Source organism: Choloepus didactylus, chromosome 2 (assembly GCF_015220235.1).
Source record: "Choloepus didactylus isolate mChoDid1 chromosome 2, mChoDid1.pri, whole genome shotgun sequence".
NCBI classification, from domain to species: Eukaryota; Metazoa; Chordata; class Mammalia; order Pilosa; family Megalonychidae; genus Choloepus; species Choloepus didactylus.
This window is the reverse complement of record NC_051308.1, coordinates 182,138,464-182,151,684: the sequence shown is the minus strand read 5'-3', so window position 1 is coordinate 182,151,684 and position 13,221 is coordinate 182,138,464. Positions and strand designations below refer to the sequence as shown.

The 13,221-nt window shown below is 42.2% G+C and overlaps 1 protein-coding gene across 2 annotated transcripts in view; it reads left to right on the top strand.

The window, feature by feature from the left end:
- The first annotated feature begins 1,264 nt into the window (after positions 1 to 1,264).
- PGM1 (phosphoglucomutase 1) overlaps positions 1,265 to 13,221 on the top strand; it is a 79,857-nt gene continuing 67,900 nt past the window's right edge. The window contains exon 1 of one of the 2 annotated variants that reach the window (XM_037827021.1): positions 1,265 to 1,687. In XM_037827021.1, coding sequence (XP_037682949.1) covers positions 1,442 to 1,687 — 246 coding nt within the window. In that variant the 5' untranslated portion in view covers positions 1,265 to 1,441. The remainder of the gene's footprint in view (positions 1,688 to 13,221) is intronic. The other variant, XM_037827020.1, reaches the window with a different exon arrangement.

The following is a 13,221-nucleotide window of genomic DNA, read 5'->3' as shown; positions in this document are numbered from 1 at the left end:
GGCTCTGTTTTTTGAATGGGGGGAGGAGCCAATATTTTTGAGGACCTTTGTTTCAGGCACCATGCTAGGTAATCACGTTATGATTGAATTAGTTTAGATGGGCTGGAGCATGGGAGTTTTAAAAGTGCCTCAGGTGATTCTACCATGTATCCACAACTGAGTACTGACATACAAAACCCCATTTAATTCCTTAAAAACCTTGTAAGATAGATTTTATGTCCATTTTATAGTAAAGAAATGGAGGCCCACAGATATTTACTAACTTTTCCAAGGTCACACATCTAGTACGTAGGGGAAAAAGAACAAAAACATATTCTTTTCCACGTCACCAAAATGACACTCATTTCTGAGCAGAGGACATAGTCACTCTCATCAAATCAAAGGAAAACCTGATGATTCCTACTTCCTAATGGAACCCCTTTTGTGAACCCTGTAGCCTCCATGAACCCCCCAGACACCTCAGTCCTTATTGATCTCTGAATTTCTATTACGTGGATTATTGGCTTATTTTGATGATAATCATTCTCATCCCTACCTTATATTTGTATCTACATTTACCAAGACCTCCCTGTACATTCCCCAGTTGTGTAACTTGGTGATACTGCAGGCAAATCATGATAGGAGCCCTGATTTTGGAGCCAGACCCACCTGACTTGGGACCCTGCATGTACTTAGCTCTGTGGCCTTGATAAGGCATTTTATTTTTTGAATCTCAGTTTTGCAAGCATAAAATGGGGGGGGGGGATATAATACCTATGCTTTTGTGAGCATTAGAAGCATAATATTCAATGAGTCATAGTTTTAGTACAGGCACTCTCACCAAATGGAAGTAAAGGGTGTGGTCCATCAGTAAACAGATGGAAAGGAATAAGTTAAATTAGAACTTTGGAGTTGACTCCTTTTTCTGACACAAATGGCTTTATACTTGGAAAGAGAATAGAAACAAGGAGTCATGAAATTTAGTTGAGGGTGGTACTTCTATCCTCAGAACAGGTTCCAGAAAGTTATTTACACATGATCCACCAGCAAAACCACAGAAAATCATTACACGCGGTGTTCTTCCACCCTGCCTCATGCTCTTGCCCTATTCCCAGGTCCCGACTCCAAGCTCTGCCCCCTCCTTTTAGGGGAGGAGTTGTGGATTTCATTTTATATTGGATTGGCTTGCGAGGGGAAGGGTAATCAGAGAGGCTCCACCGTTTCATTTGAGGCCTGGAGAAGGCGCTCCCTTTGCCCCTCCCTCCCAGACCTGCACGGAAGTGAACTGGCGGCTGGAGGGAGCGCCCTGTGCCCTGTCCCTTTAAGGAGGAGGGCCAAGCGCAGTCAAGAGTGCGGACGTTGCCCACGACCTCCTACCATCCCAAAGCAGCTTCCGCCACGGTCCCAGCCGCCCTCCCGGTTAGCAGAGTCCGCTCCGGCCCCAGGCAGCGAGTCGCCCACCATGGTGAAGATTGTGACCGTCAAGACCCAGGCGTACCCGGACCAGAAGCCGGGTACGAGCGGGCTGAGGAAGCGGGTGAAGGTGTTCCAAAGCAGCGCCAACTACGCGGAGAATTTCATCCAGAGTATCATCTCCACCGTGGAGCCCGCGCTGCGACAGGAGGCCACGCTGGTGGTGGGCGGGGACGGCAGGTTCTACATGAAGGAGGCCATCCAGCTCATAGTCCGCATCGCCGCCGCCAACGGGGTAAGGGACGCGGCGGCTGCTCGGCGGCTTGGCTCCCGGACGCGAGGCCGTGCGCGACGTGCGGGCACACTCGCCCGCCTCCTGCCGCCGGGCCCGCCACTTCCGTGCGCGGCCCCAGGACTCCGCGCGCCCCCACCCACTCCCCCAACTCTGCGCTCGCTTTCAGATCTGGAGGACGGGGAGGTCGCGGTGTGAGGGGCCACGGCCACGGAGCCCCGCAGAGCTGCCTTCCTGACTCCCGGAGGGCGGGGAGGCGCGGGCGTGGGGAGCTGGGATTGACCTTGGGTAGACCAACCCTCCTCCTCCTGCGCCTCCCGCGCCTCCCCTCCGCTTCTACACCCCCCTACCGAGACCTCTGGCATTTACATTAACCTTTCCTGTCTCTGGAGATACAGTTACAGCCCTGAGTGCTGTCCTTAACCGGGAAAGGTTAGACGGCCGCCGCCTTGCTCAGAATCCCCTCGCCTCCCTGCTATTCTCGTCTGCAACTGCTAGCTCGGAACCCGACGCTTTGGGGCAGGGGTAGCGGGAGCACCCACCCCCTGTTGCATCAGGCTCGCAGATGTGAGGAGGAAGGTGCAAAGGCTTCCTCTCTATCCCCTAGTTTGAGCTAGGACAGAGCTCCTGCCTTTGCGCGGCCTGGTTTCTGGGGTACAGGCTCTGGAAAGGGCTAGTTTTTGCCCCGTAGTACGTCTGGCCCTGTTCCACCAAGGGGGATGGAACTGAATTTTCATTAGAACTGAAACAACATACCCCAGTGCACTCTTATGCAAGCAGTACTGGCAGGGCAGGAAATTAATGCAACGTCTTGGGGCCACCTCCCGCTAAGGAACGTTAACTTAGACTCACTGGGCAGGTCCACTCAAATACGTGAAACTTTAAAATAGATTTTTTCCATAAGCACGGTATACAAAAATGGGGATTTACAAAATTGGTAAACTGTGGCTGATTATTCACTTACTTTCCCCCCCCCCATGGTCAATTGATTTTTTTTTATCTTCATTTTATTGAGATATATTCACATACCACGCAGTCATACAAAACGAATCGTACTTTCGATTGTTCACAGTACCATTACATAGTTGTACATTCATCACCTAAATCAATCCCTGACACCTTCATTAGCACACACACAAAAATAACAAGAATAATAATTAGAGTGAAAAAGAGCAATTGAAGTAAAAAAGAACACTGGGTACCTTTGTCTGTTTGTTTCCTTCCCCTATTTTTCTACTCATCCATCCATAAACTAGACAAAGTGGAGTGTGGTCCTTATGGCTTTCCCAATCCCATTGTCACCCCTCATAAGCTACATTTTATACAACTGTCTTCGAGATTCATGGGTTCTGGGTTGTAGTTTGATAGTTTCAGGTATCCACCACCAGCTACCCCAATTCTTTAGAACCTAAAAAGGGTTGTCTAAAGTGTGCGTAAGAGTGCCCACCAGAGTGAACTCTCGGCTCCTTTTGGAATCTCTCGGCTACTGAAGCTTATTTCATTTCCTTTCACATCCCCCTTTTGGTCAAGAAGATGTTCTCCGTCCCACGATGCCAGGTCTACATTCCTCCCCGGGAGTCATATTCCACGTTGCCAGGGAGATTCACTCCCCTGGGTGTCTGATCCCACGTAGGGGGGAGGGCAGTGATTTCACCTTTCAAGTTGGCTTAGCCAGAGAGAGAGGGCCACATCTGAGCAACAAAGAGGCATTCGGGAGGAGGCTCTTAGGCACAACCATAGGGAGGCCTAGCCTCTCCTTTGCAGCAACCGTCTTCCCAAGGGTAAAGCCTATGGTAGAGGGCTCAACCCATCAAACCAACAGTCCCCTATGTCTGTGGTCATGTTAGCAACCATCGAGGTGGGGTAGGCCAATACCCCTGCATTCTCCACAGGCTCCTCAAGGGGGCACTACATCTTTTTTTCCTTGTTTTTCTTTTTTTTTTTTTAACTTTCCCTTCTTTTTTAAATCAACTGTATGAAAAAAAAGTTAAAAAGAAAACAAACATACAATAAAAGAACATTTCAAAGAGACCATAACAAGGGAGTAAGAAAAAGACAACTAACCTAAGATAACTGCTTAACTTCCAACATGTTCCTACTTTACCCCAAGAAAGTTACCTAATATAGCAACATTTCTGTGAACTTGCTCCTACTATATCCATCAGAAATTAACAGACCCTAGTCATTCCTGGGCATCCCCAGAACGTTAAATAGCTTATCTGTTCTTCTTGGATTATTGTTCCCCTTTCCTTAATTGCTCTCTATTGCTAGTTCCCCTACATTCTACATTATAAACCATTTGTTTTACATTTTTCAAAGTTCACATTAGTGGTAGCATATAATATTTCTCTTTTTGTGCCTGGCTTATTTCGCTCAGCATTATGTCTTCAAGGTTCATCCATGTTGTCATATGTTTCACGAGATCGTTCCTTCTTACTGCCGCGTAGTATTCCATCGTGTGTATATACCACATTTTATTTATCCACTCATCTGTTGAAGGACATTTGGGTTGTTTCCATCTCTTGGCAATTGTGAATAATGCTGCTATGAACATTGGCGTGCAGATATCTGTTCGTGTCACTGCTTTCCGATCTTCCGGGTATATACCGAGAAGTGCAATCGCTGGATCGAATGGTAACTCTATATCTAGTTTTCTAAGGAACTGCCAGACTGACTTCCAGAGTGGCTGAACCATTATACAGTCCCACCAACAATGAATAAGAGTTCCAATTTCTCCACATCCCCTCCAGCATTTGTAGTTTCCTGTTTGTTTAATGGCAGCCACTCTAACCGGTGTTAGATGCTATCTCATTGTGGTCTTAATTTGCATCTCTCTAATAGCTAGTGAAGCTGAACATTTTTTCATGTGTTTCTTGGCCATTTGTATTTCCTCTTCAGAGAACTGTCTTTTCATATCTTTTGCCCATTGTATAATTGGGCTGTCTGTACTATTGTCATTGAGTTGTAGGATTTCTTTATATATGCGAGATATCAGTCTTTTGTCAGATACATGGTTTCCAAAAATTTTTTCCCATTCAGTTGGCTGCCTCTTTACCTTTTTGAGAAATTCCTTTGAGGTGCAGAAACTTCTAAGCTTGAGGAGTTCCCATTTATCTATTTTCTCTTTTGTTGCTTGTGCTTTGGGTGTAAAGTCTAGGAAGTGGCCACCTAATACAAGGTCTTGAAGATGTTTTCCTACATTATCTTCTAGGAGTTTTATGGTACTTTCTTTTATATTGAGATCTTTGGTCCATTTTGAGTTAATTTTTGTGTAGGGGGTGAGGTAGGGGTCCTCTTTCATTCTTTTGGATATGGATATCCAACTCTCCCAGCCCCATTTGTTGAAAAGACCATTATGACTCAGTTCAGTGACTTTGGGGGCCTTATCAAAGATCAGTCGGCCATAGATCTGAGGGTCTATCTCTGAATTCTCAATTCGATTCCATTGATCTATATGTCTATCTTTGTGCCAGTACCATGCTGTTTTGGCAACTGTGGCTTTATAATAAGCTTCAAAGTCAGGGAGTGTAAGTCCTCCCACTTCGTTTTTCTTTTTTAGAGTGTCTTTAGCAATTCGAGGCATCTTCCCTTTCCAAATAAATTTGATAACTAGCTTTTCCAAGTCTGCAAAGTAGGTTGTTGGAATTTTGATTGGGATTGCATTGAATCTGTAGATGAGTTTGGGTAGAATTGACATCTTAATGACATTTAGCCTTCCTATCCATGAACATGGAATATTTTTCCATCTTTTAAGGTCCCCTTCTATTTCTTTTAGTAGAGTTATGTAGTTTTCTTTGTATAGGTCTTTTACATCTTTGGTTAAGTTTATTCCTAGGTACTTGATTTTTTTTAGTTGCTATTGAAAATGGTATCTTTTTCTTGAGTGTCTCTTCAGTTTGTTCATTTCTAGCATATAGAAACATTACTGACTTATGTACATTAACCTTGTATCCCGCAACTTTGCTAAATTTGTTTATTAGCTCTAGTAGCTGTATCGTTGATTTCTCAGGGTTTTCTAGATATAAGATCATATCATCTGCAAACAATGACAGTTTTACTTCTTCTTTTCCAATTTGGATGCCTTTTATTTCTTTGTCTTGCCGGATTGCCCTGGCTAGCAGTTCCAGCACAATGTTGAATAACAGTGGTGACAGCGGGCATCCTTGTCTTGTTCCTGATCTTAGAGGGAAGGCTTTCAGTCTCTCAGCATTGAGTACTATGCTGGCTGTGGGTTTTTCATATATGCTCTTTATCATGTTGAGGAAGTTTCCTTCAATTCCTACCTTTTGAAGTGTTTTTATCAAAAAGGGATGTTGGATTTTGTCAAATGCTTTTTCAGCATCTATTGAGATGATCAATTGATTTTTCCCTTTTGACTTGTTAATGTGTTGTAATACATTGATTGATTTTCTTATGTTGAACCATCCTTGCATGCCTGGAATAAACCCCACTTGGTCATGGTGTATGATTTTTTTAATGTGTCTTTGGATTCGATTTGCAAGTATTTTGTTGAGGATTTTTGCATCTATATTCATTAGGGAGATTGGCCGGTAGTTTTCCTTTTTTGTAGCATCTTTGCCTGGTTTTGGTATTAGATTGATGTTAGCTTCATAAAATGAGTTAGGTAGCGTTCCATTTTCTTCAATGTTTTGAAAGAGTTTGAGTAAGATTGGTGTCAGTTCTTTCTGGAAAGTTTGGTAGAATTCCCCTGTGAAGCCATCTGGCCCTGAGCATTTATTTGTGGGAAGATTTTTGATGACTGATTGAATCTCTTTGCTTGTGATGGGTTGGTTGAGGTCTTCTGTTTCTTCTCTGGTCAGTCTAGGTTGTTCATATGTTTCCAGGAAATTGTCCATTTCTTCTACATTATCCAGTTTGTTGCCATACAGTTGTTCATAATATCGTCTTATAATTTTTTTAATTTCTTCAGGATCTGCAGTTATGTCACCTTTTCCATTCATTATTTTGTTTCTATGGGTCTTCTCTCTTTTTGATTTTGTCAGTCTAGCTACGGGCTTGTCAATCTTGTTGATCTTCTCAAAGAACCAACTTTTGGTGATATTTATCCTCTCTATTGTTTTTTTATTCTCTATGTCATTTATTTCTGCTTTAATCCTTATTATTTCTTTTCTTCTACTTGGTTTTGGATTGGTTTGCTGTTCATTTTCTAGCTTCTTCAGTTGATCCATTAGTTCTTTGATTTTGGCTCTTTCTTCCTTTTTAATATATGCGTTTAGTGCTATAAATTTCCCCCTCAGCACTGCTTTTGCTGCATCCCATAGGTTTTGGTATGTTGTGTTCTCATTTTCATTCGTCTCTATATATTTAGCAATTTCTCTTGCTATTTCTTCTTTAACCCACTGATTGTTTAGGAGTGTGTTGTTTAACCTCCAGGTATTTGTGAATTTTCTAAGTCTCTGATGGTTATTGACTTCTAATTGTATTCCATTGTGGTCAGAGAATGTGCCTTGAATAATTTCAATCTTTTTAAATTTATTGAGGCTTGTTTTATGTCCCAGCATATGATCTATTCTGGAGAAAGTTCCGTGAGCACTAGAAAAATATGTGTATCCTGGTGATTTGGGATGTAATGTCCTGTATATGTCTGTTAAATCTAATTCATTTATCAGATTGTTTAGGTTTTCAATTTCCTTATTGGTCTTCTGTCTGGTTGATCTATCTATAGGAGAGAGTGATGTGTTGAAGTCTCCCACAATTATCGTGGAAACATCAATTGCTTCCTTTAGTTTTGCCAGTGTTTCTCTCATGTATTTTGTGGCACCTTGATTGGGTGCATAGACATTTACGATTGTTATTTCTTCTTGTTGAATTGCCCCTTTTATTAGTATGTAGTGGCCTTCTTTGTCTCTCAAAACATCCCTGCATTTGAAGTCTATTTTATCTGAGATTAATATTGCTACACCTGCTTTCTTTTGGCTGTAGCTTGCATGAAATATTTTTTTCCATCCTTTCACTTTCAGTTTCTTTGTGTCCCTGTGTCTAAGATGAGTCTCTTGTATGCAACATATTGATGGTTCATTTTTTTTGATCCATTCTGCGAATCTATATCTTTTAATTGGGGAGTTTAATCCATTTACATTCAATGTTATAACCGTGAAGGCATTTCTTGAATCAGCCATCTTATCCTTTGGTTTATGTTTGTCATATTTTTCCCCTCTCTCTGTTAATATCCTTTATTGTACCCATACCAAATCTCTTTAGTACTGAACCTTTCTCCAAGTCTCTCTGTCCTTTCTTTGTTTCTCTGTCTGTAGGGCTTCCTTTAGTATCTCCAGTAGGGCAGGTCTCTTGTTAGCATATTCTCTCAGCATTTGTTTGTCTGTGAAAAATTTAAGCTCTCCCTCAAATTTGAAGGAGAGCTTTGCTGGATAAAGTATTCTTGGCTGGAAATTTTTCTCACTCAGAATTTTAAATATATCGTGCCACTGCCTTCTCGCCTCCATGGTGGCTGCTGAGTAGTCACTACTTAGCCTTATGCTGTTTCCTTTGTATGTGGTGAATTGCTTTTCTCTTGCTGCTTTCAGAACTTGCTCCTTCTCTTCTGTGTTTGACAGTGTGATCAGAATATGTCTCGGAGTGGGTTTATTTGGATTTATTCTATTTGGAGTTTGCTGAGCGTTTATGATTTGTGTATTTATGTTGTTTAGAAGATTTGGGAAGTTTTCCCCAACAATTTCTTTGAATACTCTTCCTAGACCTTTACCCTTTTCTTCCCCTTCTGGACCACCAATGAGTCTTATATTCGGATGTTTCATATTATCTATCATATCCCTGAGGTCCATTTCGAGTTTTTCAATTTTTTTCCCCATTCTTTCTTTTATGCTTTCATTTTCCATTCTGTCATCTTCCAGGTCACTGATTCGTTGTTCAACTTCCTCTAGTCTTGTACTATGAGTGTCCAGAATCTTTTTAATTTGGTCAACAGTTTCTTTAATTTCCATAAGATCATCCATTTTTTTATTTAGTCTTGCAATGTCTTCTTTATGCTCTTCTAGGGTCTTCTTGATTTCCTTTGTCTCCCGTACTATGGTCTCATTGTTCATCTTTAGTTCTTTGAGTAGCTGCTTTAGGTGCTGTGTCTCTTCTGATCTTTTGATTTGGGTGCTTGGGCTTGGGTTATCCATATCGTCTGGTTTTTTCATATGCTTTATAATTTTCTGTTGTTTTTGGCCTCTTGGCATTTGCTGAACTTGATAGGGTTCTTTTAGGATTTGTAGACCAATTGAAGTCCTTATCTCTAATTTATCAGATCTACAGCTTCGTGGAGTACACTTTCTCTAACTAACCAGCAGGTGGCGTCCACGAGCCACCTGTTCTCCACAAGCCAGTTCTCCCCTGCTGAGCCTTTGTGGTGAGTGGGGGAGTGAGTCTTGTGGGGTCCAATTGGTGTACCAAGCTTGCGTGTGTACTTGGTGTTGCCTGCCCTGTATATGGGGTGTGTTTCTGGGCAGTCAGGGAGGGGGGGTGGCTCTAACAATCAAATCTCCGTGGTGATCCTAGAGTTTTAAAGCTGCTGCAATAGTCTAATCCTTCAGTTCAGTCCTGCCACAGTTTGTCTCTGCCACTGACCCACAAGTCCTTGGTATTGGCGTATGGCTCCTGAGACTTGCAAGTGGGCCCCTCTTCCAGGCTGTGCACCCCGGGTCCTCTGTTGAGGGATGACTGTGCTATGTCACAGGTGAATGCCGACCCCCCAGGGTGGTTCTGGGCTGCTGGGCTGTGTAGGGAGGCTCCCAGTCTGCTGAAATTATGGCTGAATGGGGCTTTGTTAATTCACACTGCTCCACCTTCCCAACTCTGCGACAATCAGCTGAGGTTGCAGGGAAGGCTAATGTCCACGCCCAGTTTTGTGGTGTGTGCGTGTTATTTGAAGCGCTTCCATCACACTGGGTTGTCTGGAGCAGCTCTGGGCTATGGGGCTGGCAATGGGCAGGAGTGTTTCCTGTCCACCAGGATGATGGCTGTGAGCGGACACCCCCCTTTTCTTGGGAAGTTGTGGTGTTTAGTGAATTTTCTCAGCCACTGGATTATTGCCTTTTGTCTCAGAGCTCTCTTAGTTCTGCTCTCGTCTTGACCTGCCCAAATTGCAAGTCTTTGAAGCTTTCTGTATTGGGCTTCTTAGAGTAATTGTTTTAGAAAAAGAAAAAAGGATTGAAAAAAAAAAAAATGGGCCTTCCTCACAGATCTAATGGGTTATTGAAATGCTAAGAGACAAAGCAATTAGGACCATTAAGGAAAGGTCCACAGGGCAGAGAGATCAGCTTTTCTTTGGGATTTGCATATGAGCCTGAGGGCCTGAGCTCTGCCCTTCCCCTTTCTATGTTCACCAGAACTCCAAAAATCCTCCACTTTTATTTTGGAGTTTTTCGTGCTGTTTTTTTCTATGCCTGTCTCCTCTCTGCTGGGCTGGCTGCTCTCAGATTCTCTGGTGTCTGGTCTCCGTCTATCTATGGTTGGAGTTTGGATCAGTAGAATGAGTTTCCGATAAGGGCTGCCACTGCAGTTCTCCCTTCTCCTTCCCGCAGCTGACGGCCCCTCCTCCCACGGGACTGAGCCTGGCAGGGAGGGGCGCGGGTCCCCTGGCCGCAAAAACTTACAGATTTCGCTGATCTCAGCAGTTCCACATTTTCATGAGTGTTGTATGGAGTATGCCCAAAGTCAGATTGCTCTGTGATGTCCAGTCCACGCAGTTCCTGGCTTTCTACCTACTTTCCTGGAGGAGTAACTAAAACACACAGCTCACCAGTCCGCCATCTTGCCCCTTCACTTACTTTTATAAAACATTTTCTAATGATTTCTAAATAGCAAGATTTCTTTCTATATTTAAAAGATTTGAATTACATCCAACTCTTTTAGAACTTATTCCCTTCACTAATATTTTTAATTCATTTTACTAGTTTGTTACTTAGATTTTATTAACCATTACATATTGAGTGCTATTATGCCAAGCACCATGGTAAGCACTTCACTTACAGAATCTTTTTTTGTCCTCTTGCAGCCCTATGAGGTAATGCTATTATAGGCATCTTCAAGTTGCCAGTGAGTAACCTGAAGCTTAGATAGGTTAAACAATTTGCCAGAACTATAGTGGTGGCACTGAGAATCCAGTGCACACCTCCTAATTCCAAGAACCTGGACAGCTTCTGGTAATGGACCCCTTTCCAGTAGTCCGCAAAATCTAAACTGATCCCTATCTACATTTGCCTTCCTGGGCCAAACATTTGTATACATCAATGAGGAAAGATTTTCTGGATTTGTTTTCTCCATGCTCCCAAGTTTTTAAACAACCACAAATTTCTATGAAAGAAGAACAAACAGTAATTGTACCCAGGTAAATCCCTTCATTTCTGTCACCCCCTGAGCTGAAGTTGCATTTCATTCATTCATTCAACCAATATTGAGCCCATACCATGTACAGGGTAATGTGTGGTATAAAAAGATGATTCAGATACAAGCCCTGCCTTAAAGGAGCTAACAGCGTATTGGAGATATTAGGAGTCCATGTGTAAAGTTGTCTACTTGGAAGTGTGTGGGATGGGGAGGAAAGAATTAGTAAGGCTGAAAATATGTTCTTGAATCTTCATTGCTATTTAGCTACTGCCCTATTGCTCTTCCCCTTTTTAACCAAATTTTGTAAAAGTTGTCTGCATTCACCGTCTCTGATATCTCACCCCCCATTCAGTCACCATCTCACTGCAGCCTGGCTTCTGCCTCCTCTACCACTTCACTAAAATTGCTCTTGCCAAAGTTACTAATGACTCTCTGGTTGCTAAAGCCATTGAACACTTTCTAGGCCTTACCTTACTTGACTTCCTGCTGCATTTGGCACTACTGATTTTGTACTCTCTAGAGCTCTCAGTTTCCTTTGATTGATCACTCTTTCTTGATTCAACTTATACTCTTTTGAACATTTTTCGTGGGCTGCTTGCCCCACACACACTCCAGCTGTTCTTTAGGTCTCTGCCCTCCACTCACTGCCCTCTGAATTTATTCTCTTTCTACTCACCAGGAATTTACAGATGCTACACCGCATCTGGTGTGATTCAGTTCAGATAACATCTTCAGAAAGCTTTCCCTGACACCCCTTCCCAGTTCCAAGCTCTCTCCTTCCCCAGTTCCAAGCTCTTTTCCCATGCATACCTCTAGAATAGATTAATCAAATTTTGTTGAAATTATGTGTTTACATACGTGTGGTGCTGCCCCATTAGAGAGTAAGCTTCTTTAAAATGGGGTCTGCATTTTATCTGTACCCACAATACCTAGCACAACATAGCATTCAATGATTCCATTGTTCAGTTGCCCCAAATTGTGAATCAGCTTTGTATTTCCCACACTTAAAGTAAGGCCAACATATTATTGCCAACCAATAAATTTGTTCTCATTAAACATTTATTATGCACTTAGCACTTGGGATACAAAGTATCCCTGCCCTCAGGAAACACATAATCTAGAAGGGAGGTGGCAAGAATAAGCAATGGCACATGGTAAATGCTATGATGGAGCTATGTACCAGGAACTGAGGGACAAGAGCATGGAGGTCTATACTTGGAAGGAAAAGACAGGTGACAAAGTCTGAACTGAGTCTTAAGGGATAAGTTCGAGCACACAGTATGTCAGATGGCAGAAGGAAAAAAAATTGTGGGAGTTGGGGGTTGTTCTCTTGGGCAAGTTAATTTCTGATCCTTTTTATTTTCATCTGTGAAGACTGGGAATGATAATATACTCAGAGAGATTATTGTGAGGATTAATGAAGCAACATATTTAAAAGTAGTTGGCAGTTATACACCATGATCAAGTGGGATTTATTCCAGGTTTGCAAGGCTTCAACATAGGAAAATGACTTAATATAATGTACCACATTAACAGAATGAAGGGGGAAAAAAACTCCACATGATCATCTCAACTGAACACCACTTTTTGACAAAAACACTTAGAAAACTAGGAATTTAAGGAAACTTCCTCAATGTGATAAAAGGGCATATATGAAAAACCCACAGCTAAAATCATACTCAACGGTGAAAGGCTGAAAGCTTTCCCTCAAAGAGCAGGGACAAGACAAGGATGCCCACTGCCAACACTGTTATTCAACACTGTACTGGAAATTCTAGCCAGAACAAGAAAAAGAAAATCCTGAAAAGTCCACAACAAAACTTCTAGAGCTAATAAATGAATTCAGCAAAGTGGTAGGGTACAAGATCAACACTCAAAACTCAGTAGTGTTTCTATACACTAGCAATGAACAATCAAATGAAGAACAAAAATCCATTTACAGTGACAACAAAAAGAATCAAATCTCTAGGAATAAATCTAACCAAGGATGTAAAGGACTTGTACACAGAAAACTAGAGAAGTTGTGAGTTTACAGAGTAATCACTCATAAAATACAGGATTCCTATATATCACCCTATTAACATCTTGCATTGGTGTGGTACCTCATTTTAATTGATGCAAGCAAATTTTTATAATTGTACTTTTAATTATAGCCCAAGGTTGTTTAACTTAGGGTTCACTGTGTT